Raw genomic sequence first — 27,658 nt, forward strand, 5'->3', positions numbered from 1 at the left:
GGTATATATGCGGGGTTATGCAAATAGCTGGTTATCCAGGTCAACATGTCAGTTGCAATTTGCCAGCACAACGGTTGTCATTCGTGCAGCGGTGCAATAAACAGCGCTTTGTTACTGTTACTTCTTCACGCATAACAAATGACCACTGTTGCATGTAGCAAGCTGTCTTCAATCAGCAGGGTACGTTAGCGTGCGCATCGGTTTACTAGCTGCTGTGATAACTAGCTGTACAAGGGTATCACCGTTTTGCTGATAAAATGAAAAATTACTATCGACTGTCGAACAATTTAGGGTGAAATCGTTATCTCCAGTGGCCAACGAAATTCACGAAGCTCACCGCAACTAACTGTGGGTAAGATTCTTTGGGTTCACTGTCATTTCATGGCAGCAAAGCGCATAAATTGAAGTAGATTTACGATGCCACAAATGGAAAAGTTACAACATAAAGCACAATTATGCGAATCCTGGGTTTCTTTCCAATGCAGAATCGTTCTTGCCAACAGATGCTACTTTGGACCGAGTAGGCAATTGAAAAGTAAAGACCACAAAGTCTAAACTCTGCAAGTCCGCTCATCATTCCCACCGTGTTATATGGTGCGAAGGCATGGACAGTAACATTAACAGATGAGTCGGGCTTGGGAGGCTTCGAGTGAAAGGTTTTGTGGAGGCTTTATGGTCCTTTGCGCATTGACAACGGCGAATACCACAATCGATGGAACGATGAGCTGTATGAGATATACAAGTTACTTGTACGATGTCATTGACGATTAGTTCAGCGAATTAATAGACAGCGACTACGAAAAGAACATAATCCAGCACTGGAAGTATTCAATGCAGGAACCGCCGTGGGAAGCAAAGGAAGAGAAGGACCTCTACGCTGTTGAAAGAACCAGGTAGAGCAGGACTTTGCTATACTTGAAATCTCCAATTGGCGCCAAGCATCGAAAAGGCAGAACGACTGGCGCGCTGTTGTAATCTCGGCTATAACCGCGGAAGCGGTGGTATACGTAGTCCAACTTCTATCTACGCGACGATAAAATGACAACTTTCGAACAGAACTTGCATTACTTTTTCCATGAACAGTCGTTAGTAGACGTTGGTCCATTTGCGCGCTGGATGATGTAGTCTCACGCAAGGATTATCGGGTTTATCGGCATATACAAGTGAACTCACGTAATCAAACATCGTGGAAGCCACGTCGCGAAATAGTTCGCTCACCAAAAGTTTCCTTCAATAAATTGATTGTTTCGTTGACTGTATGACATAAAGCGTGGTCTTGTTGAAACCAAGGATGGCCACATCAACATCATTCAATTCAGGCATGAAAAAGTCTTTAATCATGGTTGTGTAGCATTCCCCATCGACTACAACGTTATTGTCGGCTTCATTTTTCGAGAAATAGGATCCAATGATTCCCATCATTCATAGCTGAAACAAATTTCATGTGAAAATCAGGATCGGTGGTTATCTCGTTTTGGGTCCACTCACAGAAGGTGCGACGCCCTTGATGATCGTTCAGTTTTAATTCTTCCACGAGTTGCATTTTGTAAGCTCGCAAATTAAGATCATTCCTCAAAAATTTCCATAAAGCGTACTCGCTTAGTTAAAATAGTTCTACGCTATTGCGGATGGACTCATTCGGGTCTTCTTCGATACGCTTCTTCACTGCAACAACAGCGTCTTCTTTGAAGATGCACATTGTCCATAAGAGTAAACGTGTGCGAGACCTATCCATTCTTGCTCGAATTATCGACTCTGCTGGGCGATTATATCAAACGAATATTGGACTTAGCGGGGCATGAGTAAACACTTAGTAAGTCATTCTCTGGCTCCAGTGCCGATTAGCAATTTTGAATAATAGAAACTGTTTTCAACCAGAAGCACACAGGGATTTTTAAAGAAATACATAAAAATAACAAAAAAAGTCTTTAACAAGTTAACTCCTGCTGCAGAGATGGGTGAGCATCCTCTCGAGCCATGAACCATCTCATTAATGAGTTTGCAAAAACTTTTCTCCCTGTCTACTTGACCACCTGTTCGCAAGTTTCAGGTTGACCGCATCTTCTTTGATCAATGCAGTTGCGGCATATTCATTATAAATCTGAGAAGGATAAAAAGAGTGCGACCGCCTTTCATGCAAACTCCAATAGGCTGGCAACACCGGCCGCTTTTACGCAAATAAAATGCAATATTTTACTGCTTTTCCCACAACAGCGGACAGACAGTGTGTCTCAATGGCACTTTTTCATGCTTCAAGCGGCCGCTTGCAACACCGGCAGCAACGGTGGCAACAACAACAGGCAACAGCAGCGCAGACAGCGTGCAGCAACTAAGTGACCGAGTGGGCGGAAACGCTTTCAATTATGCGAACATTTGCACCCATTGCACTCAGAGTTTGTGAACGCGACCGTAATTTAATTTGTTCGCAAGCGAGTCGAAAAAAATTTCACAACAACAACTGCAACAGCGTCGGCAAACAAAGAGCAACCGCAAAACCGCACAGCAGCATGCAACAACAATAAGAAAAAAGAAGTGACCACTGCACTTATTTTATTTGCGTTTTTTGCTTAATTTCGCTTGTAAAAATGTGCAACACTTACTTGCCACTCACAGCTATGTGTGTGGACTTTCGGTCGGTCAACCGGCGGGGTGATGGATCGATGGCACCGCAAATGAAAATGAATTAATCCGCAACATAGACATTTAATTACAGACTGCACATACAAAGGAGATATGCCTGCAACAATAACAACAAGAAATACAAAAATGGCAACCACAAACATGCATGTTGCACATAGCAGGCCAGTATGTACACACACGCGTGTGTGTAGGTGTATGTTTTGGAAAGTGCAACACAAAGTGCTCAAAAAGAGCGTCCACCTTTAGAGCGCGACTGTGTGAAAAAATATTGAATTAACGGTAAAAAAAATATACAAAAAGTCGATTGCGAAGCATGGGAAACACGTGCAGCTGTTTTAAGCCGCGACTAAAGCAAAATCGGCGCAGACAAACGCAACTCAGACACACAGAAAAAACTGGGAATAGTCGAGCTTACCGCAGCGTTTGGGACAAGACATGCTAATATAAGCAAAATATATTAAAAATTTGTTGATAATTAAAATATTCTTAATTTATTCTGTAAAATCTATGTCGTCGCGCCTTGGCGCCAATACACTTGTGCCAACGTTTTTTCCAATCCTCGAAAGAGTTGTTGAAGTCAGTTTCCGGAATAGCCTAAGCGATTTACGTTGAATGACTTCAATTGCTCAAAACGATTTCCTTGAAGCAGTCGGTTGAGTTTGCTGAATAGCCAGAAGTCACACGCACCTAACTCAGGCGATTATGGTCCATATTGGTTAAAAATTTGGCGAAAAACGCTCGAAGAATCAGTGCGATATGCGACGGTGCATTATCGTGGTGCAAAAACCAAAGTTGTCGTCCCATAATGCCGAACTCTTTTTACGAATAGCTTCGCGCAAATGACGCGTAACGCTCAAATAGCATTTCTTATTGACAGTTTGGCCGGTCGGAAGGAATTCGGAGTGTACCACAACTCGATAATCGAAGAAAACTGCCAAAATAACTTTGATTTTTGACCTGCCTTGATGTGCTTTTTCGGTTTCGGCTCACCTCTACCTTGATATTCGGCCGATTGATCGTATGTTCCCGCGTTGTAAGCATAGATCCAGGACTCATCGAGAGTAATAATACGTTTTATGACATTCTGGCAGTCGTAGAGCATTGTTTCATACCTTAACGAGACACTGTATTTCGAAAAAGTTAAAAGTTTCTGGAACAAATCGTTATTTCACTTTTCTTAGGCCCAAATGATCTTTCAAAATGGGTTTCACTGATCGTTCCGATATTCCAACGGTGCCAATAAGATCTCTGACTGCTAATCGTCGATTCTCAAGCACCAATTCCTTAATTTTATTGACGTGTCGATCATCAGTTGACAGTTGTGTTCAAAACAATAGGGGTGCATCACAATATAAATGTACAAATAATATTGTATGTATAATATAAATAAATATTTATAAAAACGGCAGACTTTAATTCGTATCGAAAAAAATCTTACAAATTGATCGTGGATTATCACTCTAAACTAATTGTAAAGATCAATTTTTCAAAAACCTTAGGCTAACCCAACCCCTTAAAGGAAATTTTTTTTATCGCACCATCACTCGTTACAATGATACTGGTAGCATCGCAAAACACCATGGAGGTGGTCATCAAAAGACTGCAACGTCACGTGAGATGGTTCGGAAAGTGAAGAAGCGACTTGAGCGAAATCCACGACGAAGTGCCAATCAAATGGCTAAAGAACTAAAAATATCCGACCGCAGCATCTGACGCATATTGAAAAATGAGCTCAAGGTCAAGCCTTACAAGTTCCAAAAGGCCCATGATCTCACACCGAAGCAGCAACAAGTAAGACTGGAGCGAGCGAAGCAGTTGCTTGCCAATTGAGCAATTCGTACACTCTCAAAACGATACCACCAGGAGGCAGCACCCGCCACAAATAATGGTTTGGGCCGCTGTCACCGCAGATGGGCGCTCTCCAATTGTTTTCATCGAGCCTGGCGTCAAAGTAAATGCGACATATTATCGGGAAAGTGTTCTGGAGGCTGCTTTGAAGCCGTGGGCAAACAAACATTTCGGTCGCAAACCATGGACATTTCAACAAGACTCAGCACCGTCTCACAAAGCGCGAGTGAAGCAAGAATGGCTAAAAAACAACGTTCGAACTTCATTACCACCACACAACGGCTCTCGAATTCACCAGATGCGAATCCAATGGATTTTTCTCTCTGAATCATTTAGGAGAGCAAGTTCCGAAGTAAAAAATACACCAGTCTCGAGATGCAGAAGAAAGCATTGTCTGTGAGTGGGTCAAAATACCGCAAGTCACATTCGGATAGGTTGCGATTCGTTTTTTGACCGCCTCAAGGCCATAGTTAAGGCAAAGGTGGTCATATCGAGCAAAAGTGAATTGGTGCTGAATTTATGATTATTTTCAAACATTTTGTACTTTAAAATAAATAAAAATAGTTTTCCAAACCGAATGTATGGCTTTTTCAATTGGTTACACTTCGAGTGCCGGACCCTGTAGATACCAACTGAGTCAATACAACTCAAGGTATCAGATCACGTTTACTAATGTTTTACATCTTAAAGCGAGTTTCTCGAAGCGCGTACTAGAGCTATGTCTGCAGAAAATAATATCCTCAAGCAAAATCTGAAAATTCAGTGTTAAACTGAGTTTCGATTTAAATTTGTGAATAACCCTATTTTTAAAGAAGTTTAATTCAGACATCTGTTTTTCAAAAAGAAATAATATGCATATATTTCAATAATATAGCGAAGAATTTAGCTTTATTATACAGATAAGGGTATGCTTGCCTTCGCTTCCAAAACGTTAGTCGTTTTGGATCTATTTACTCAGACAATCGACTGCACATAAACCTACAAAGAAATAGTCCAGCGGTGTTAAACAGCATGATAGCAGACGCCACGCCAAAGGCTCATGAGATAATGTGCTCACCAAAACAGGTTTATGGCATCTAAACTGTGGAACCAAAGGTCGGTCACATCAACATCGTCTAATTCACAGAATGTCACAAATAAAAACCAAGCAATTTAAGACAACTGTAATATTAAAAATATAATAAATAAATAAGCGTCCAAAATGTAATTTAAAAAAATTACCAAATATAAAGCATGCGAGCACAGATTAAGCGAAATGAAGTTGAAAATAGTCCAAAAAGCGCAGCTTGGTGCATACTTTACTGATATTACTCATACGCCATGGCGTAGAAATGTAACTCGCTTTACCGTGACACAGTTGAGTTGTGAAAGCGAAAAGTAAAAGCGTAATATCAACTCGTTTACTTTCATTTCATATTTGCGCGTAATTACGGATAAAACTGTTTACTGTTAGCTTCACTTTCACAAAGCTCCACATTTCGCAGGAATTTTGCACTACAGCAACAAGTATCTCACACAGTGGCGGCTAGAAAACGTGTGACGCGTGCGAAACGTGTGACTAAATGTTTGAAAAACTATTGAAAAAAAAGTAGTAAAATCTTCTAATGAATAGTGCGAACAGAGGCAGGCTGGCAAGTGAATTGAAAATGCTATATCTGCGCCAAAGGAGATTTGAGCAAAAAACTTAGCAAACGCTCAAAGAGTTAACTGCCGTCAAAGGCTCTGATATGTTTGGTTTTTATTGAAGGAAAAAACTCGATTGTTTGCAAAGCGCTGGCATAAAGGTCGCTTTCTAACGGCTGTGTTTGCGCTGCCCTTCCCTTGCCAACATCAACAAGGCAGTGCTGGCGCACGCTTTCAGCTGTATTCTATATTTGTCCCGCTGCATGCGCACAGGAGCTACATCAACCGCAGATAGACAAGACTTTTCTGGTCTCACTTTGCATATGAGACACTTGTTTAAAATAGAATTCTTTCTATTTTCACCAAAGGGCTACTGTATTTCAAGCGCTAGGTACGCAAATTTAATTTGATAAAGTTATAATAAAACTGAAAAATTTTCCCAAATTAGTTTAAAAATATAAAATTATCTAATAATAAATTTATAAAGCGCATTTTAGTCAAATTTATAGCCACAAACTTAAATTTATAATGCGTATTTTTAGCATTTCTCAAAACAGCATCCTTTGAGTGTTAGCTAAAAATTATTGGCTTCTCTTTTCATATGAATAAGCTCTAAATCACAACCACTCATGCATAATCACATGGCAGATTTGTATATAAATACTCATAGCTACACAACAACATGCACGCCGAGGACACACGGTGGCATTCATAAGTTTTTAGATGATCCGCTATGCGAAGCAGCTGTAAGACTTCCGTTATTCGCCTACATTTTATGCGTGAACAGTTGGAAGATATGTGCGCACACATAAATATTTATATACGGACAAATGAACATGACATGTAAGCGCAGGGCTGCTACTGAGCAGAGGAAAAATAGAACCCTGCAGGTAAAATTTAAAAAACTGAAGACTTGCTCTTTGAGGGACTAAATTTCGATAAAAAAAGAAAACAAGTAAGGAGAGGCATAGTGCGGGTGTAGTCAAGCATTTTTTACTCTGCCATTTTGTAAGGATCAAAGCCAGGAAAATAGTACCTTCAGGTGTTGAGAAGACTTTATATTAAACTAAGGGAAATGATAACCAGACGTCATCCATTTTAGGCAAGAGTACAGTGATTTTCATTAATAATGGTTTTTTTTTTCAATAAGAGAATTTTAGGCAAGAGTACACTGAATTTCATTAATAATGATTATTTTTTCAATAAGAGCGCTTCCAAAGTACAAAAACGGTTTGGGATGTCAATGAAATTCTTTATTCCTGTGAAAGTACATTCGATGCCATTTTGTATAGAACTCGATTTCTTTTGCACGGCCACCACGGGCACGTTTTCAGAGCTCCAGACGTCGAAGCCAATTTTCGTTGGTTTTCAAGCATAAAACGGCCGATACTGCTGCAATTTCATGTTGGATATTCGTGCGAAGTTCATCAACCGTCGCTGGCTTGTTGGCATAGACCATAGACCTTGACGTAGCCCCACAGGAAATAATCTAACGTCAAATCTCAGGACCGAGACTGCTAATTGATTGGACCATTTCGTTAGATAACACCAAACTTGGTTTTCATTAAATCGATTGTGGCAGTCGGTGTGTGGCTTGTGGCGCCGTCCTGTTGGAACCACATATTGTCCAAGTCCATACTATCCAATTCGGACCAAAATTTTCGGTTATCATTCATCAACGGTAGCGATTCACAAGCTCAGTAACGCGCCGGTTTTGATCATAACGAAAAAAAGTACGGCCCAATGACGCCGCCGGCCTATAGACCGAAACAAAACGGTATTTTTTCGGGATGCTATGGTGTCTCATGGAGTACGTGTGGAATGCTGCTTCACCAATAAGGCATATTTTGCTTATTGACGAAGCCATTCTACCAACCTCTTCGCTGAAGATGATTTTTCGATATAAATCCGGATCATTTTCAAGTTATTGCCCAGCCCAATTCACGAACATACGATGATTCTGGTGGTCAAGCGGCTTCAGTTCTTACGTCAATTTAATCCTGCATGGATGTAGGCTTTTTTAGGATCTTCTCGCAAAATTCCCCACAACGACGTCACAGAGATGCTCAACGCTTGAGAACTTCTTATGAGAGACTGATTTGGATCTTCCTCAATTGATGCGACAGAAATATTCTTGACGCTATGGGCACTTCTTTGTCTCACTGGCACGGTAACATTTTGTACTGAGCCTACTTACAAATTTCATATTTTGAATATCTTGAAATTTCCTGGATAAAGTTTTTATTTCCAGTCCTCTCCCAAATTGCACAAATTCATTCTCAAAAGAGAGCTAAAAATACATTGATATAGCATCGAATATAACTTACTATATATCGAACACATCTCAATTTCCTACAGTGCACTTATACAACAACAAAGCTCACACGCATATTCATTCAGTTTTCACAAGTCTTTTCGGCAAGTTGTCGCCCATTGAAAACGCGAAGGACTTTGCACAAAGTTGCACGCACAAAAGCCTTTTGAAAACGCGCATAAAAGTGAAAAGTTTGCAGAAATTTAAACTTCCTAGGCTTAATCCGGCATATAACGGCTTTGCCTACGCATATGTGCAGCCTTGAAGCAGCAAAGTTTCGCGTGTGTTGCGGAATTGATTTATATTTTTGCACTATCTTTCATGAGCTACAAGATAGTTTTCAAGGCTTTTTTCAGAGAACATAATTCTATTATCGGCTGTGTGTAAAAAATTTAGTTTACAAAGATTTGAGGTTATCAAAGTTAGAAAGGAGTGGCGAAGAATTATAATTTCTTATAAGGAAGCAAGTGAGCGAAAATGTGTTGTATAAGGGAAAATGGGAGCATAGTCACAGGTTTCATTGATTAAATTCTCCTAGTCATTATGTTTTTATAAAAATAATATTTTTATGTTATATGTAACTGATTTATAAGAATTTAAGAATAGAATGCTACAAATACATCCAATAAGTCGCATATTGAAACCAATTTCAATGTCTCTTTTGATTTATTTGTATACAAGTTCTTTATAAGTATTCAGAAAGCCACTTAAGTGAATACTATTTATAACACAGGCACGTGTTACCAATTCATGGTCCTACCCAAATCTTAAGTCAGTGACTGTCGAAACAAAAAGATAACAAACACACAAGTTATGCTCAACAAGGAAAAACACTTACCAAAACAAAATTAGCACATGCAAATTAGAAGAAGAAAAAGAAGAAGACGGTGAAAAGTTTAAGACAACACACACTGTATGTAATTCTTCATTTGGATATCATAGTCGTAGGGGATTTTGCTCAGAAGTACTTAAGACTAATAATAGCAAACTTCAAATTCAAGTACTAGCACGAAACAGTGTTGATGGCGCAAAAATAACCTTTCGATGTTTTTGGCTGTAATTTTTTTAAAAATGAGAAACTTTGATTCTGCTTGTGAATTATTTTATTTGATCTTTTAAATTTTTTTACATCAAGTCAAGAATATGATATCATGTAAATGGCCGCCGCCACAGTTGATTGTCATTTGAGCCCTTTTTATGGCATTTTTCATCACTTTGGCCAGAACTTCCGGCGATGTCTGAGGCTTGTTGACATAAACCCGCGACTTCAAATCGCCAAAACGGGAGATTAGGCGCCCGGGAAATACATCCTTCAGCATACCGATTGTGGCACGTGCAGTGTGTGCCGTTGCACCGTACGGTTGGAACCACATGTTTTTCAATCCCAATTCATCAAGTTGCTAAAAAAAACTCGTTTATCATTGCTTTATAGCGCTTACCACTCACAGTAACCGTTTGGCTCGCGACGTCTTCGAAGAAAATAGGTCCGATGACTCCTCCAGCGAAAACAGCACACCATACAGTGCCTTTGAGCGGGTGTAATGGCTCTCGTGGGTTACATACGGATTTTCAGTGCCCTAGAAGCGTAAGCTCAGCACTCATGATTATTTTTGATGAAAAATCATCTTCCTCCTATATAAACACTTTTTTTTGCTCATTTAGCTCTATGAAATATATTTTTGTTGTTAATTATTACAGGGTGAACCATATGTACTTTTAATTATAAAACTTTATTTCAAAGGTACACAGAAGAGAAGTTTCTTTTGACAACATAACCAATATTCCATCTTTTATTAATTGTTACCTTGAAATGAAATAAACTGAGGTTCTCAAAGAGGGCTTTGCAGGTTTTGCCTCACTTCCATAACTGAATCTAGAATGTTCCTGAAAACTGACTTCTAGTAAGACATACCTCGTATTGTTCATTAGGAAAAACACAGAACTATAAAAGTTATGCTGCAAAGGACTAACTTTGAAGAGGGTGCTTCCATGGAAACCACAATTAGACGCTGTGTTAAAGATAGCAGCTAAAGCGCTTTTCACCTGTAACAGTATGGTGGAGTCCAAATGAAGATAAAGACCTCGGATAACTCATTGGCTCTACACATCAGTTGTAAGACGGAAGTAATGTAGTTTTTGCGTTGGCAGCGTAGTCTGCTCTAAGACTGAGGGAATCCACCCTATTAGTCGCATATAGTGAGGTGCATTCTAAGATAGTTAGTAAGTTAGTTTCCTTCCATCCACCAAATCATTGCAGTGTCTTCAAAGCTAACCAGTAGTTAAAGAAAGCCTCTGGCTAATCGAAGATTTTTAGTCAACAAGCATGTTATAAATATAGATGAATTCTGATGGTGTCAATCACTAACTTGTGCAACAAAGAGGCAAACCTGACATGATTGGAGAATGTGTGGCACGTATTAGTTAATAAAATTAAAAAGGAGGGACACAGGGACTGTATTAGGAGTGCTAATAGGGCATTGCCTGATTCGCAGATGTGTCAGCAGACTGGGTATACAACACAATGATCATTGTAAAAGCTGCCAGGACATAAAACAGTAAAACATCTGCTATGCGAATTCACAGAATCAGGACTTTGTATAGAAAAAAGAATCGGAACTATCGGAGTTTCGCCACAATATTCCGCCGATTGTACAAATAAAACTTTTCGTAATGATAAACTTCAACAGAATCAAGGGCTGATTCAAAGAGAAGATAATAGAGTGAGAGGATTTTAGTCCCGATTGTTTTGGGCCTACCAAAGGCCTAGGCGACTTTTGGAGATGAAACTGAACTAAAAGCATTACTCGATGAAGATTGTTGTTAAGAACAAGAAAAGCACGCAAAATCTATGTGAGCAATGCAACCATTTCAAAACGTTTCACAGCAGTCGGATGCATTCATAAGCAAGTTAATTGGATGTCATATGAATTGAAGCCAAAAGATTTTGAAAGATAATTTTTCATGTCAGAAATGCTGCTTGAACTCTACATAAAAAGTTGGTTTTGCAACGGGTTGGGACTGCTGATGAAACGTGGATTCATTACGACAACCCAACATGCAAAAATCAGATGTGAAAACTGATCCAGCTGCCGTATATCTACCCGTATTCCATATCGTTTCACAGCAGCAGGATTCACTCAAAAGCAAGAAAACGTTGAAAGACTGTTTGGATGCCAGAAATGCTGATTGAGCCCTACGTACAAAAGATGTTTTTGTTGCGGATTGTGACTGATGATGGAATATGAATCCATTAAGACAACAATATGCAAAAAATCATATCGGCAAAACTCTATGACGTTGAGGTCGGGTCAGAAGAACATGCTAAATTATGAGCTTTTGAAACCGGGTGAGAACCGGGCGGATTAATGAAGAATGCTAATAGCAACACATCAAGCTGAATAAGAGATTGTGGAAGAACTACTTGAGTTTTCGACTAAACACGAGACAACAATTTTCCATCACGACAACGATTGGCCTTCTGTTGCAGCGGCAAGAAAGTTTTGCCTCCCCCGCTTTATAGTACGGATTTTGCCCTTTCGACTGCCATTTGTATCGGTCGATGCAGAACGCGCTCACTGAAATACGGTTCACATCGGAACGGGTTATAAAAAATTGGCTTGCTTCAATCTTAGCGGTCAAACTGGTGCCGTTCTTTTAGGACGAAATCCACAAACTGACAGAAAGATGCGAAGATGTCATAGCATGAGATGGGTAACACTTTAGTTAATACCATTGATCATGTTGTGCTTAAATAAACAATCAATTTTAGAAAAAAAAATAAATAAAATATGGCTAGAGACCCATTGCATCAAACAAACTTAACTAAAAATTTGTATTTCCATAACTTTAAAGATTTATATTTACACCCGAAAGTACTTTACATGTAAGTATGTATGTATATGTAAGTATTTGTGTAGATTGCCACAGGAAACAGCAGCCAAAAATGTGAAAAATGAAGACACTAAAGTTCTGAGACTGCAAGAAGAGCGCAACAACAACAACAAATGGCAGATGGCAACACAGGAGATATGCTATCACCGCTGGCGCACTGACAGCGCCGCGCCGAAAATGACAACAAAATTAAAAAGTCATGTTTCAGTCGACGATAGAGCAACATTTACGAACATACAAACACATAATGTGCATATACAAATATATCATATATATATATATATAATGCGCAGATACGATATATATATATCGGGTATTTTTATATATATTTGAAACGTTAGATTAGTTCATGTGAAGATAATTTCATTTAAATGTTGACTCATGTGGTTTCAACAAGATGGCGCTACATGCCACACAGCTCGCGATTCTATGGCCATTTTGAGGGAAAACTTCGGAGAACAATTCATCTCAAGAAATGGACCCGTAAGTTGGCCACCAAGATCATGCGATTTAACGCCTTTAGACTATTTTTTGTGGGGCTACGTCAAGTCTAAAGTCTACAGAAATAAGCCAGCAACTATTCCAGCTTTGGAAGACAACATTTCCGAAGAAATTCGGGCTATTCCGGCCGAAATGCTCGAAAAAGTTGCCCAAAATTGGACTTTCCGAATGGACCACCTAAGACGCAGCCGCGGTCAACATTTAAATGAAATTATCTTCAAAAAGTAAATGTCATGAACCAATCTAACGTTTCAAATAAAGAACCGATGAGATTTTGCAAATTTTATGGGTTTTTTTTTAAAAAAAAGTTATCAAGCTCTTAAAAAATCACCCGATATATATATATATATATATATATATATATGTGTGTATGTGTGTTTAGTACTTATGTGGCTGCGTGTGTGGTTTGCGCTGAGTAGAGCGCTAAACTACGGCGGCTGTAGGTGCCACGCGTTGCCTACCTCAAGGCGCTGGCATACAGCCTCCGCTCAGCGGCAAGCAGTCAGCTTTTATCATGCTGCTGCCGTCATTGCATAACACACGTTTACTATATACAACTGACGCTGCTCACCTGCAGCCTGTACTTGGCACAACTACTTAGCTACAAGTACCTGTGTATATATGCGAGTGTGTGTGTGTGTGTGTGCGGAAACTTTTATCTTAACAACATTGTTGTAACACAGTTTTTTTCTGGTTGCACTTCACTTTTTGTCATTTGTTATTATTATTCTTTTTCGTGCTTTCTTTCTCGCTCTCTTTCTCCACCGTGTTTGCATATGCATCTATAATGTGAAATGAATTTATTTGTGGCGCGCAAACACGTACACAAACACACACTAACGCGCAGATACGCTAAGGTTGTGGTGGCAGGTGTAAATGTGCATAAACGCGCAGCGGCGCAACGAAACGCCAGTTGGCGATAAGAAGACGTGCGGCGCCGCTGTAATGTATTGCTTAATATCACTGCTTTGAATGTGTGTGTGTTTATGCATTAGTGTGTGTGTGTGTGTGTGTTACGCTTGCAGACAGCTATCGATTTCTTTTCAAATTCGCTTTTTTTCTCATATTTATTATTGTATACCTGCGAAGCTCGCTGCTGTTGTTATTGTTGTTGCACTCAATACAAATTTCGCTGTGATTTTTGGCATTTGAGGGCGTTGGCAGCCAGCAGCAGACAAAGTAAGCAAATAAAAAATTTAAATATAAAATCTTTGTACATTTTCAAATCAGCTCAATATGCTCAATCGTCTGTTTGGGAGCTTTAAATTGCAGCAAAAAATATGCCAGTCTATTTATGCCCAAGCATTCCATTGGCATCTGCTAAATACGCGCCCATAGTGTCGTTGCGCGCCATTAAATTTGCAAATCACCGCCGTGAAATATAAATGAATAGCGCCATTTCAAATAGAATTGCGATAATTTGCTTTTACAGCCTTGCCTGCCTTTGGGCCCCCGAATTGTAATCAAAGCGAAATACATATAAGCAGACAAGCTCACAAAATTTTATGCGAATTCATGGATTTTCAAGGCTGTTTTATGTTCTATGCTACTGCGTATGTATTGGTAGTCTTTTGTATGTGTCGTGATTAATAAAGTGAAGGTTAATCGAGTTCACAGCTTTCAGGCAGAATTTAACGGCAAAAATGCTTTAGTAGACAGTATTAAAAGTACAACAAAAAAAATTTTAGAAAATAAATATATTTCGTATAAGGGTCTGACCGTCCTCTGGGCCTGACCAGGTGATAAAAATTGCATGTTTCGACATTGAATTAGCAAAATCGCATACAAAAATATGGTTTTATATTATTTTTTCTGTCAGTTGGGGATTTAAATGACTACTTTTTGGTAGGGAGCATATGTCAAACGCTTAGAAAGAGCCTAGATTAAATTAGATAAATAAATGAAAATTGCACGCGACTTAAGGTCTAATGTACTCCTTCCTAGGTTACGACTCACTTAGCCGCAGCTTATTGATAAATTGAAATATACTGCTAGGCGCTATTGAGGCGACGTGATCCGTATTTGAAAACATTGATTCAAAGCACTTTATCCTGTGCCAACAGACTGCTGTGCAGGTGTTCAGGAGTTTCAGGCTCTATATCGCAGAACCGCAAATTTGCACAAGAAGATATGTCCATGTTGCTTCTTGAACTTACAATGGACAGCATTGAAAGCAACAAGTAACCTTACCTTGCCCCTTGGGTGGTAGATTAAGAATTTAAACCTTTTTAGGTTTTAACCACCCATTCGCAACTTGGCGTGGCGCATGCCTTGTAGTTGTTGCCAATACCCCTTTCTGTCCACGCCTTTATCCTTGCGGAGCAATTTCTTTATGAAGACCAACTGCACTGATATTAGTTATATGAGCCTGGTGAAGTTATCGCCCAATTTAGCCATTATAGGCACAAAGATACACTGTTATTTTACTCATAACGTTCCCCCATTTTCATTGAGATGACTCACATATTGGCTGAGATGTACGGGATAAAGTCACTAGGAAGTTCAAAAATCTGACCCGTTTCAGCACATTTTACACAGAGATACTATTGTCAGGAAAGAATTCTTTCGGAACTTCAATTGTATATCCCACACTTTGACCGATATTTTCGGTCAAAACTGAGATATAGATACTGGGGTCTACATATTCGGTACCCAAAGACTTGAACAGTTTTGGTTGAAATTGGGCAATTTTCGGTCATAAGGTAGCTTACTTTAAAGGAATTATTAGTGCAAAATTTTGTCCCGTCAAAGAAAGAAACAAATGGAATTTAAATTATGTCACATGGGAATCACGCGTGGTTGTAAACCGATTTCGCCCATTTTAGCGATTTCGTTTAGTAACATAGGAAAGTCAGAAGAATTTAAATACCAAATGGGTTGGTTGGTTGCTTAAAAACCTTAGAGCAGGTTCTGAGATATGTGATTTTATCCAAAAAATATTTGTGTTTAAATTGCAGTTATGTCAAGTAATTAAAAAATCTACAAATCCAACCATGGAACCCAAGCCTAGCTAGTTAATCACATATTTTGCGGAAATTTGTGTTGAAAAAATAAGTGGAAAAACCAATCATTTTTCACTCTTTTGCCTATTAACAGAGGAAGCTCGGGCTTTTAAAAATATCAAGAATTTTATTGTAGAAAATGCAGTGGCGAAAAATCGAATAAATAATCAAGCCAAGACAGCAAAAACAGAACATTCAAAATTTACCAGAACAGACTGTTTGTTTGCTCATACGTGATTATAGTGAAGATGGTGGTTATACGAGGGCTGCTATACATATTCTGGCCTAGGGCAACACTAAGTGTTGCCAGGTGCAATCTGACATTTCCATTGGAAAGTTTGACATTTTTTAGCATAACATCACTCAGAACGTTGTGTCATTTAATCGTGAATTGTTTTACTTACAGGGAATTAAAAAATTCATCTCGGCCAAAAAATGGAATTAACTCGTGAACATTTTCGTGCGATCATTTTTCACAACTTTCGACGTGGATTATCACGACAAGAGTGCATCGATGAACTAAAATCTTTGTATGGCTATGAAGCACCATGCTATAGCACTGTGAAAAACTGGTACAACGAATTCAATCGTGGCCGACGCTCGCTCAAAGACGAATTCCGTGAAGGTCGTCCAAAAACAGCCGTTGGGCCAGAAAACATCGATGCCGTACGTGAACTGATAATGCAAGACCGTCATGTAACATACCTTCAGATAGAGGCATGCCTATGCATTTCTCCCACCAGCATACATTCGATATTGCATGAGCATCTGGCCGTAAAACGTAATTGACAATCGCTCAAAAAAGGGCTGGTGTGGATTGGTGTAAAGAAATGCTGAAAAAATACGATCGCGGTGCTTCAAAAGACGTTTATAAGATCGTCACAGGTGACGAATCATGGATCCATGCGTATGAGCCCGAAACAAAACAGCAATCAACAAAAAAAAAATAAAATAAAATAAAAACAAATTAAAAAAAAAAAAAATAAAAAAAAATAAAAAAAAAAATAAAAAAAAAAAAAAAAAAAAAAAAAAAAAAAAAAAAAAAAAAAAATTTTCGTTGATAAATATGCCTAGTTACATTATTAGGCCAGAAATATATATAGCAACCTACGTAATGACGACATTACCTACGTTGGTGAAGGTGAAGGTGTGTTCTAATCTTAGTTCCGATAAAGATGGCAATGATAGTGATAAGTATTAAATAAAAGCTTCATAACTAGTACACCAAATTACAAATGTATCCAAATTTTCAAAAAAAAAATGTTTATCAGGACCAACTGTAGTTATATTAAAAATAATATAATGATAAATCATAGAAATAAAGCTTGCGTGAATTAATCCCTAAAAATGGGGATCAGATTCCCACTATGCGACGGCTTAAAAACAAAGGTTCTCATGAGCTGCAAAAAAATGTTTTTCCCAAATTCTCCAAAAAACTGGTAGGTCATTGTATGGAGAACTATAAGCAGAACATGCAAAAGGAATTTGATAGTGATCGCATAATTTGTCTCTGAGTAATTAATCAAGCTAATTTCAAAAATATTTTTTGGTGAAAAACTTACTTGAATATAAATTGTTGTTGTTTTTTAAAATATAGCCTATCGAAATATAAATAAATCGATGTTTTCACTTAAAACATTACACAAATAATATATATACTGACTTTCTGCCGAACAGATCTGACCAATATGGGCACATACTTTGAAAAGTCTCATAATAGTCATGCCAGTCAGATAGAACCGATATTATCTGGCTATCAGCAGCTTCAGCAAAACGCGACTACTTTAAACATCCTTTTATATCAAGTTCTAGATTTCCAATAATATGCAAGCTAAGAAAAAAACTGACTTCAATAAATATTACCACTTCAAACATCTTCTCCAGCTTGCATTCTTCAGTGTAAAAGTGACTAGTTTTAGATTTCTAACTAGTTGTGCCGCTTAAATAAAATCATTTTCGGGTACATAATATCATACATAACATGACTTAATGTGTACTGTCGGTGCTTTGAGCCTAGTGAAGCAAAATTCGTAAGTGTTTTGTTAAATTTTCTACTGATTCCGAAGACATTGGACACATTGTGTGTACAAACGAGACTATTGCGGACGAAGATATCCTTGGATGATAGTAAAATCGACATGATATCTTAAAAATATCTTACAGAAATAATTAGTTACGTTAAAATTCTGTCCATATTTTCACTAGATAGTTCACACGATGTCTATCCGATAATGAAATAAAGCAAATATTGCGGTGTTTTGCAGAGCAACTTCATAGAATAATTTCAAGGATCAATTTTAATAATTCTAAGGTTCAAAAATGGGTCTGGCAATGAACGAGGGCAAGACGAAATATCTCCTGTCATCAAACAAACAGTCGTCGCGCTCGCGACTTGGCACTCACATCACTGTTGACAATAACTTTGAAGTTGTAGATAATTTCGTCTATCTTGGAACCAGCGTAAACACCACCAACAATGTCAGCCTAGAAATCCAACGCAGAATAACTCTTGCCAACAGGTGTTACTGGACTGAGTAGGCAATTGAGAAGCAAAGTCCTCTCTCGACAAACAAAAACCAAACTCTGTAAGTCACTCATAATTCCCGTCCTGCTATATGAGAGTCTTGGACGATGTCAACAACGGATGAGTCGACGTTGCGAGAGACTGCGAAAGATTTATGGTTTTGTAAAAAATCACCGAAACGATGAGGCATATTACGACGACATTGAAATAAAAGACAAAGGTATGTTGTCCGGATGGATGAAAACACTCTTTGACGCAGAACAACTTCAAGGACCAAGTGGAGAATAATTTCAAGGATCGAAAAGAAGAAACGACTTTTGTTAATAATTTTCTACGCCAATTAAGGTTCAAAAATTGTGATTTTACGATGATTAGGGATATAGTTTACTTGAACCAAGCCAAAAATTCATAGAATATTTTTGCTTGGATTTTATGTACTGTCCTGAGTTAGGCATAAGACGGACCACTGCAATATATTTCACGCTGAGGTCTTTACTATTGCGAAAGCCGCGGAGATGGCCTCTAATGCACCTACAGGCAATTCCAGAGTCAACATCTACGTAGACAGCCAAGCGGTGCTCAAGGCAGTAACCTCGTAACGCATATCGGCCAAAAGTGTTTTAGGAAGCAAGGCAGCAGGGCAGCAGTGGAAAGTGTTGCCAAAAGCAAGCAACTTAGTTCTACCGGCTGCCAGGTCACAAAGGCTGCGAGGGCAATGAAATAGTAGACGATATTGCCAAGAATGGTGTACGACTAACATCAGAAAATGTGATTAACATTGAGATAATGATAATGATGCATGGTAAAGAAAATCAAAACCCGATGGAACGAGCTACGTGGATGCAAAAATTCAACAGCCATGTGTAAAACGGTAGATCGTAAGTACAAAAACTTCCTATTGGCACTTAATAGAAGAGGTTATAGGAATATGAATACTAACCGGTTACTGTCTTATCGCGACACACCCCCGCAGAATGGGGCCGATAGATCGAGAAGACTGCAGGAAATCTCTAGAACAAGGCACCTGGGAAATAATGGATCATCTTTTGTGCACTTTAACCACATTGGCAAGACTACGCTGTAAGCATTTGGGATCCCCAAAGCATGATGTAAGAGGTATCGATAGTGAGGCCACAGAGTCTGTTGAAATTCGCGTCAAGCGCAGGCATCCTAAAGGAGGACCACTGCTCATGGACCCAGTAACTGAACTCCATCTGATATTGCAAAGTACCAAAACAGGTCTATGAGCGGCTTAGTAGCCTAACCTAACCTTTGTTGGGATTTTAAAACTTGTCATTGAAAAATGTGATTGACAATGAAAATTTGATAAGCCTTTAACAGCTGTTAGTAAGCTAGTGTGACAAAATTTGGATATCTCGACCTATGCTATTCAATTCCTTGGTCAAATTCCTAATGTAAAATCACATATTTCTTGGACAGTGTCGCAATCTCAGTTTTTTTCATTAATTTTTACTAACTTTAGAGTGAACAAAAACAATATCAACAATAAAAACAACAATAAAAATTATTAAACCAAATAAGTCAAGTAAAGAGCGTTAACCTAACTGCCACAAATGAGACATAGAAGTTAAGCGCTGCCAAGCTACATATGCATGTCCACATACCCCAGGTACTCTCAGCATTAGTTAGGCGCTTTGCTCCATTGCCGCCGCTTGCAGTTCCAGACTATATCTTGCCCTAAACTGCTTTGCATACAAAATTACAGCGACAGCTCGCCGAAGTGCCAGTGATTTCGTTGCTTTCTTCATTCTAACTTCATAGAAAATTACGATATTTCTCCATTAAACACACGCACACATACAGATGCAAAGGCACTTCCTTTACGCCCACAATGATTTCCAGCTGTAATTTCGCTATTTGAACTTTCCTAAAGCCAGCGAGAGAGAATGAAAATTATTTGCTGGCACTAGTTTGCTTTGTTCTAGTTCTTTTCTTAAGCTACGCTTTCTTTCAACTGTTTGCTTTGCTTTCATTTCATTTCGTTTAATTTTAATGAACCGAAACAATTTGTTTGAGATAATTTGTTGCTTTCATTCCACTAACTGGCACATTAAAAAATGCAGCATGCAACGCAGAGTGACAAAGAATATACCGTTATATGCTGGCATACATATGGATGTCTGCGCAGATTCAGAATTGCAGCGTAAGAGAATGAACAAAAAAGATAATTGTTCGAAATGCGCACGCTGGCAACAGTTTGCAGGCTATTCACCTTGGCATAGCGCCTTGGCGTATGCAACATTCGCTGAATGAATGACACGGAAGGAAATAAAGGAGAATAAAATAATTTAGTGCCTTGCAGCACGCAGCTTTATGGTTGCGCGAATAAAAAAAAATTTTGAAGTAGGTTTTAAAAAGGTAAGGTGTGACTGATTTCAGGCGGAATTTAAAGCTATATGATAAGGCAGGTTTGATTTGCGATTTTTTTGGTAGAAAACTTGAGTTTTTAGTTACAAATTAAGAATTTCGAAGATTCTGAAAAATCAGTGTTACTTGTAGAGTGGGCGTGGTTGCTATGTAAGGTGTGCGTGGCTTGAATATATAGTCGGCATGGCTTATCTATAGTACCAAAAATATTTAAATAATTAATTAATTCCAAACATTTTGCTAAAATTTTAGCAGCGACACAATTTTTTTAGACTGTAAGCGATGCCACGCCCTCTTTTCTAGTTTTGCTGCCAGCCTAATTTTCGCTTTCGTAACTTGGGTATTAGATAACAGACTTTAGAAGAGTGTAGTTACATAAATATTGTACTTTGGTCGGTCGAAAAATACCCTTATCGGAAAAGTTGTATCCGGTCTAGGTATGGACAGACAGACAGTCCAAAATAAAATATTTTAATGTTAATTCCATTTTCTCTTTTGTGAAAAGCATATAAACTATTTTTAAGTATGTATATTACAAACTTTGTGACTATAGTTACCTAAATATAACGGTCTCTCACAAGAACAGTTATATTTCAAAACATTGAACTGATGTATAAGTTTCAACTCTTAGCCACTCTTCTCATTATTAGAAAATTTTTAGTGTGTTAAAAACAATTTTTGTATAACTTAGGGTTGCCACAGCAACTAACAGTTCAATAAAATTTCCGCAAAGCTTTTTTGTTAACTTAAATTCATAAATTTATTTTTATTTGGGCTATTTTTAAGAAAATAGTAGGCTTAGTGACTTAGTTACTTAAATATAACGGTCTTTCAAAAGTACCGTTATGTTTTCAAATATTTAACTGATCTATAAATTTCAACAATTAACCATTATTCTCATTATTAGAAATTTTTTAGTGGTTAATTTATTTAATAAAATTTCAGCAAAATTATTTTCTGTTAACTTAAATTGATAAATTTATATTTATTTCGCCTATTTTTAAGAAAATAGTAGGCCTAGTGACTTAGTTACTTAAATATAACGGTCTTTCAAAAGTACCATTATATTTTCAAAATTTTAACTGATCTATAAATTTCAACTATTGACCATTATTCTCATTACTAGAAAATTTTTATGGTTAATTTAGATAAATTCAATTTTTTTCTGCTTTAGGGTTGCCACACCGACTGACAATACAATAAAATTTCCGCAAAACTTTTTTGTTAACTTAAATTCATAGATTTATCTTTATTTGGGCTATTTTTAAGAAAATAGTAGGCCTAGTGAGTTAGTTACTTAAATATAACGGTCCTTCAAAAGTACCGTTATATTTCCAAATATTTAATTGACCTATAAATTTCAAATATTAACCATTATTCTCATTATTAGAAAATTTTGAGTGGTTAATTTAGAAAAATTCAATTTTTTTCTGCTTTAGGGTTGCCACACCGACCGACAAGTCAACAAATTTTCCGCATAATTATTTTCTGTTAACTTGAGTTCATAAATTTATCTTTGTTTCGCCCATTTTTAAGAAAATAGGAAGCCCAGTGACTTAGTTACTTTAATATAACTTTCTTTCAAAAATACCGTTATATTTCCAAAAATTTAACTGATGTATAAATTTTAACTATTAAGCACTTTTCTCATTATTAGAAACTGTTTAGCGAGTTAATTTAGCCAAATTCAAATTTTTTTCTACTTTAGAGTTGCCACACCGACTGACAATTCAAAAAAATGTTCCGCAAAATTCTGTACTGCTGACTTCACTTCATAAGTTTACGCTTGTTTCGCCAATCAACATAGATTTCACAAACCCTCTTTGACCTAGCAAAACTAAATTGTTTTCAACGTGCAACATGTTGCACAGTGGTATAAATACAAGTAAGCTATATAGTAAGAAAGAAGAGCAAGAAATTTTGCAGGCAACATTTTTTTCTGCAACACTTTTTTTATCCACCAAGTCGTTTACGACATCGGCCAACTAACTGGCCATGTTGCACGTTGAATGCGAAGCGCAGCATATAACACCGGGTGGCCACATTGCACTGGCAACATTAAGATCTTCCAAATGCACGATTTTTATTTTAATTAACGCAGTAATTACGATTTTCATTCATTTCCTGCAGCAAACCAATTTCCGCTGCGCCGCACTGCCTTGCAACATCACACAACGGGCAACCGGAACGTCACAAACACACACAAGCAGAAAGGAAGAGAGAGAGAGAGAGAGAGAGATAGAGGGAGAGGGCACAGCTTGCACTGACAATTTACAAATTCGCAGCATTTGCACTTGACATGGCGCTTGCCCTTCACGCTGGCCGCCACCGAAGGCAGGCGAGTGCCTTTCAAATGCAATACCTGACAGCTGCAGTGCGAGAGTGACAGGCTAGAGAGCAGAGCGGCAAGAGCAAGAAGTAGATGCGCCGTTAAGAAGAAATATTGCAGTCAAAATTGCGCTTTGCAAGTGAAATTATTCGCCCGCGTGGAAAATGCAAGCAACAAAATCAGCAACAACAACGAAACAGAGTAGCATTGAAGCAACAACAACAAGATACAAAGAGTGAATAAATTATTAAGTTAGCTAATAGTGGCAAAGGTTTGTTTGCGCCGCGAAAACGAAAATTGAAAGCAAACATTTTGCTCCTCGGGGGGTGGGGAGTAGACGAGGGGGTTATACATATACGAAAAGCGCTGTTACTTACCTGATTCAATGTTGTGCATGTAGATCTCACGCAGCAGCAACAATTCATCTTCTGGTGCGGCGGACATGGCGCCGAAAGCGTCGTTCTCCGGCCAGACCTCTCTGTAATTATGAAAATGTTGCAAAAGAAAGCAACAACAAATAGTTATTATTATCTTCTTCGTTAAATTTGAAAACGAGTAAAGTGTAAGTAGTTTATTTTATACTGTAAATATTTGCGGAATTGTTTGTGATTAATAAATGAAGAAATCTGTTTATGGTGTGGAGGAGAGGTCACTTACGAACCGCAGCTTTGAAATTATTATTGTTTTTTATTTCAGTTCAGATTCTTCAACTGAACATATTGCTATAGAATTAAAGGTTTTAATAAAACTGCCCAAGATAAAAATAACAAGTACGGAAGGGCTATGTTCGGGTGTAAAAATACTCTCGCATGATAAAGTGATAATCGAATTTCATTATCCGTCATTTACATATTTTTCAAATACCCTATTTTTGTAAAGTTTTATTCCGCTATCATCATTGGTTCCTAATGTTTATACTCGTATTATACAGAGAAGGCATCAGATGGAATTCAAAATAGCGTTATATTGGAAGAAGGCAAGGAAAATATTATATACCGAATTTCATTAAATTCGGTTTAGTAGTTCTATATACGCCACAAATTTAAAAAAAAGTTCAGCTTCCTTCTGCAATTTCTTCCGTAAAATTTAGTGTTTCTGACGTTTTTTGTTAGTCGGTTAACGCATTTTTAGTGATTTTCAACATAACCTTTGTATGAATTACCCGATTTCTTCCATTTTTGAAAATGGAAATGCCTTATTTTTTGGTTGACATAGCTATAGTAGTTTCCGGATATGTACAAAAAACTTAGTAGGGGCGGGGCCACGCCCACTTTTCCAAAAAATTACGCCCAAATATGCCCCTCCCTAATGCGTTCCTTTGTGCCAAATTTCACTTTAATATCTTTATTTATGGCTTAGTCATGACACTTTATAGGTTTTCGGTTTTCGCCATTTTGTGGGCGTGGCAGTGGGCCGATTTTGCCCATCCATACTCCCCTAGCAACTTTGTTGCGAGAGAATAAAAAAACCTAAAAATTTGGTTATGTGCCTATTTCACATAAATTTTTAGGTTATGAGAAATAAGTCTAATATACACAAGTTCACATGTTTTCATTCCTAGAACTTTGGAAAATAATATTTTTCTATCGGACACGTAGTTTCGCCGGAAGTCGGGATGAACCATTGGGGTTAAATATGATCCATTTCGAACTTTTTTACTTTTTAAAAGGAAAAAAAAAAGAAACTACAAATGTAATGAGGAATGTTCATCACCATTTGAAGGAACATTCTTTCATTTATCGTTTGAATATTATCTCTTCCACATGTTGGCCGCGGCTACGTCTCAGAGGGTCCATCCGTTGAGCTCAATTTAAGTTCAAATATTTCGACTGGTAACTGTCGATTGATATGGTTGATGTCTTGCTCGAAGGCCTGAATCGAAGTGGGATTGTCCGCATAGACTTGAGACTTTACATATTCCCACAGGATTAGTCTAACTATGTGATATAAAACGTTCTAGGTGGTCAATCAACCGGCTCAAAAAGTGAGATTATCTGCTCACCGAAGTGTTCTTTCAGTAAATCTTTTTGAAACCAAATATCACCGACATCACGAGCTTCAATTTCAGGCATCAAATACTCGGTTATCAAGGCTCGATAACATCGGTCAACATTGACGGTTATTTTCTTAATGGCATCATTCTTGAAGACCGATAGACCGATATAGACCGATGATTCCACCGGCCCACAAACCACAAAAAATAGTTTTCTGTATGAGATGTCAACTCTTGAATCTCTTCAGGTTGCTCTTCTTGCCAAATGCGGCAATTTGCTGGTTTACATACCCATTGAGTCAGAAATGAGCCTCATCGCTGAACTAAATTTGGCTCGAAAACGTCGGATCTTCTTGGAATTTCTCAAGAGCCCATAGAACGAAACGAGGTCGCTTGTGAAAGTCGAGCGGCTTCAGTTCTTGCAGAAGCTGTGTTTTAAGATGCGCCAAGTCGTTTCATACGTCTGTCCGAGTTGCTGCGAACGGCGTCAAATCGACTCACCACAGTCTTCGTGTACACTCTCAGTACGCTGAAAGCAGTGGACGCCCTAAAGAGGCTGTTTTCGACGAAAGCATAAAAAAGTCCCGAAAATAAGTTCGTATGCCCTTAAAGTGAAGTTGCTCGAAAAAACCAATATTGTAAGGATATCAAAAGAATGTACTGAATATATGGTGAATGGGTATTTGGGTATGAGAAAAGTCTCTGACAAATGGTTGCCGCATGAGCTCACTTTTGACCAAAAACAAAGACGAGTTGATGATTCGGAGCAGTATTTAAAGATGTTTAAGTATACAAAACGCGAGTTTTTGCCACGGTATGTGATAATGGTTGAAACGTGGCTCCATCATTTCACTCCGAAGTCTAATCGACCATCATCCGAGTGGACTCACACGATGAATCCGCTCCAAAGTGTTGAAAAACGCAACAGTCGGCTGGCAAGGTTATGGTGTCTGTATTTTGGGATGCGGATGGAATAATTTTTTGAATAAATCTGGCCTGCAGCGACTACTTCCTGTTCTTAGAACTCCAAAGAATGCTCGCTGCGAAAAAAATTTTCGTCGAATGAAGTGGTGATCCCTTAAACAGACGACTATTTTGAAGCAATGTACAAAAAGTGGAGGTCGCTATAGTATATGTATTACCTTTGAGGAGAACTATGTTGAATAAAAAAACGAGTTCTGCCAAAAAGATATATTTAACTATTGTAGGCCGGGGACTTTTCAATTGACCTGTTAGTACATTTTTCGAAAAGACACTAAGATTTTATGAGATGTTTATACCCGATTATATACTATATAATCAAGATCTACAAGTACTAAGGTGAGTCAGCAGTCAAGTGAGTCTTGGTTATTTCTGATTCTGACGCAAGGTTTGTATTGTGTCTCATGGTATTTCTCTGTGAACAAATAAATTCCAAAGCAAGCAATATTATACTTTTGCATAGCATTTGTATTCGGTTAAGTAGTACTTGGCTCAACCAGAAATCCGACTCCAGAAGGCCATTCGAAAGAAATATCGTGTCTTTACAATTCCTTGTTCTATTCACGGTATCGATTAATATCTCAATTCGTACCAATTGCTGAAAGGATGAAGACAGTTCCGGGGCATAATGCAGATATATTTCTTTTACACGGAAGAGAAGAACTCACTTTGAAGTATACAGGGTTTGTCCGAAAAGTAATAGGGCTGAGTCGATTTAAAAAAATTTATTGAACTAACCGTTACAATTTTTCAAAAACTTTCAAAAGAGGCTGCTTCTGCGTCCATGCAGCGCTGCCAGCGCGATTTCCAAGCATTCCAGGAAAAACAAAATTTAATCGGGTACCACTGATCTAACGATCGCTTCAGGTGCTCGGAGACAACTGACCAGCCGCTCCTTCGTTAGCTAGGAACGACCTCTACCGAGTCCAGTCGGTGCGCGTACGCTTCGAAGTACAGTCGTGACGGAAGAAAATGAGTACTATTATTTGCCGAACAAACCCCGTTATTTCGATACACAATAAGATCTTGCAATGTCTTCTGCATATATTACACTTATACAAGGTCTGTCGCAAAAGAAACAACTTTTTAAATATAACTGTTTCTGGTGGCGCCACCTATTGGTGAGTATATGAAATAAAAAGTTTGATCTCTTGTTGACATTTCGTAAAAATTTTAAGACAATTGGATAACTACAATCGATGTTATCGATCAAAAAGTGACAGCAGCTTTTGGTCTTCGGTTGTAAAATACAAAGGTTTGTTTTAAACTTGGGAAAACGTTTACTGACACATTTCAAATGATGAAAAAAGTTTATGGTGATCAGTGCCTATCCCGTAGTAATGTGCATGAGTGGTTTAAGCGATTCCAAGAATGTCCTGAGGACCTCTGTGACGATCAGAAGTCGGTCGTCTTCAGAAGTCAAAAATAAAAACAATGCTAATTTGTTTTTACGATTCCGAGGGTATTGTACACCGAGAGTTCGTCCCACCTGGCCTAACGATTAATGCTGTGTTTTACCTTGGTGTTATGAAGCGTCTTTTGTCTCGCATTCGTCGTGCTCGACCACAGTTCCGTGAGGCAGGATCCTGGCGCCTGTTGCACGATAAATTTTCACAAGAAACTC

At 38.1% G+C, this 27,658-nt stretch overlaps 1 protein-coding gene across 1 annotated transcript in view; it reads right to left on the reverse strand.

The window, feature by feature from the left end:
- LOC126751768 (protein timeless homolog) overlaps nt 1–27,658 on the reverse strand; it is a 571,553-nt gene that overhangs the window by 353,325 nt on the left and 190,570 nt on the right. Inside the window, exon 12 of the mRNA XM_050462284.1 lies at nt 23,438–23,538. Within this exon, the coding sequence (XP_050318241.1) occupies nt 23,438–23,538 (101 nt within the window). The remainder of the gene's footprint in view (nt 1–23,437; nt 23,539–27,658) is intronic.

The sequence above is a fragment of the Bactrocera neohumeralis genome, chromosome 2, assembly GCF_024586455.1.
Source record: "Bactrocera neohumeralis isolate Rockhampton chromosome 2, APGP_CSIRO_Bneo_wtdbg2-racon-allhic-juicebox.fasta_v2, whole genome shotgun sequence".
Taxonomy (NCBI): domain Eukaryota; kingdom Metazoa; phylum Arthropoda; class Insecta; order Diptera; family Tephritidae; genus Bactrocera; species Bactrocera neohumeralis.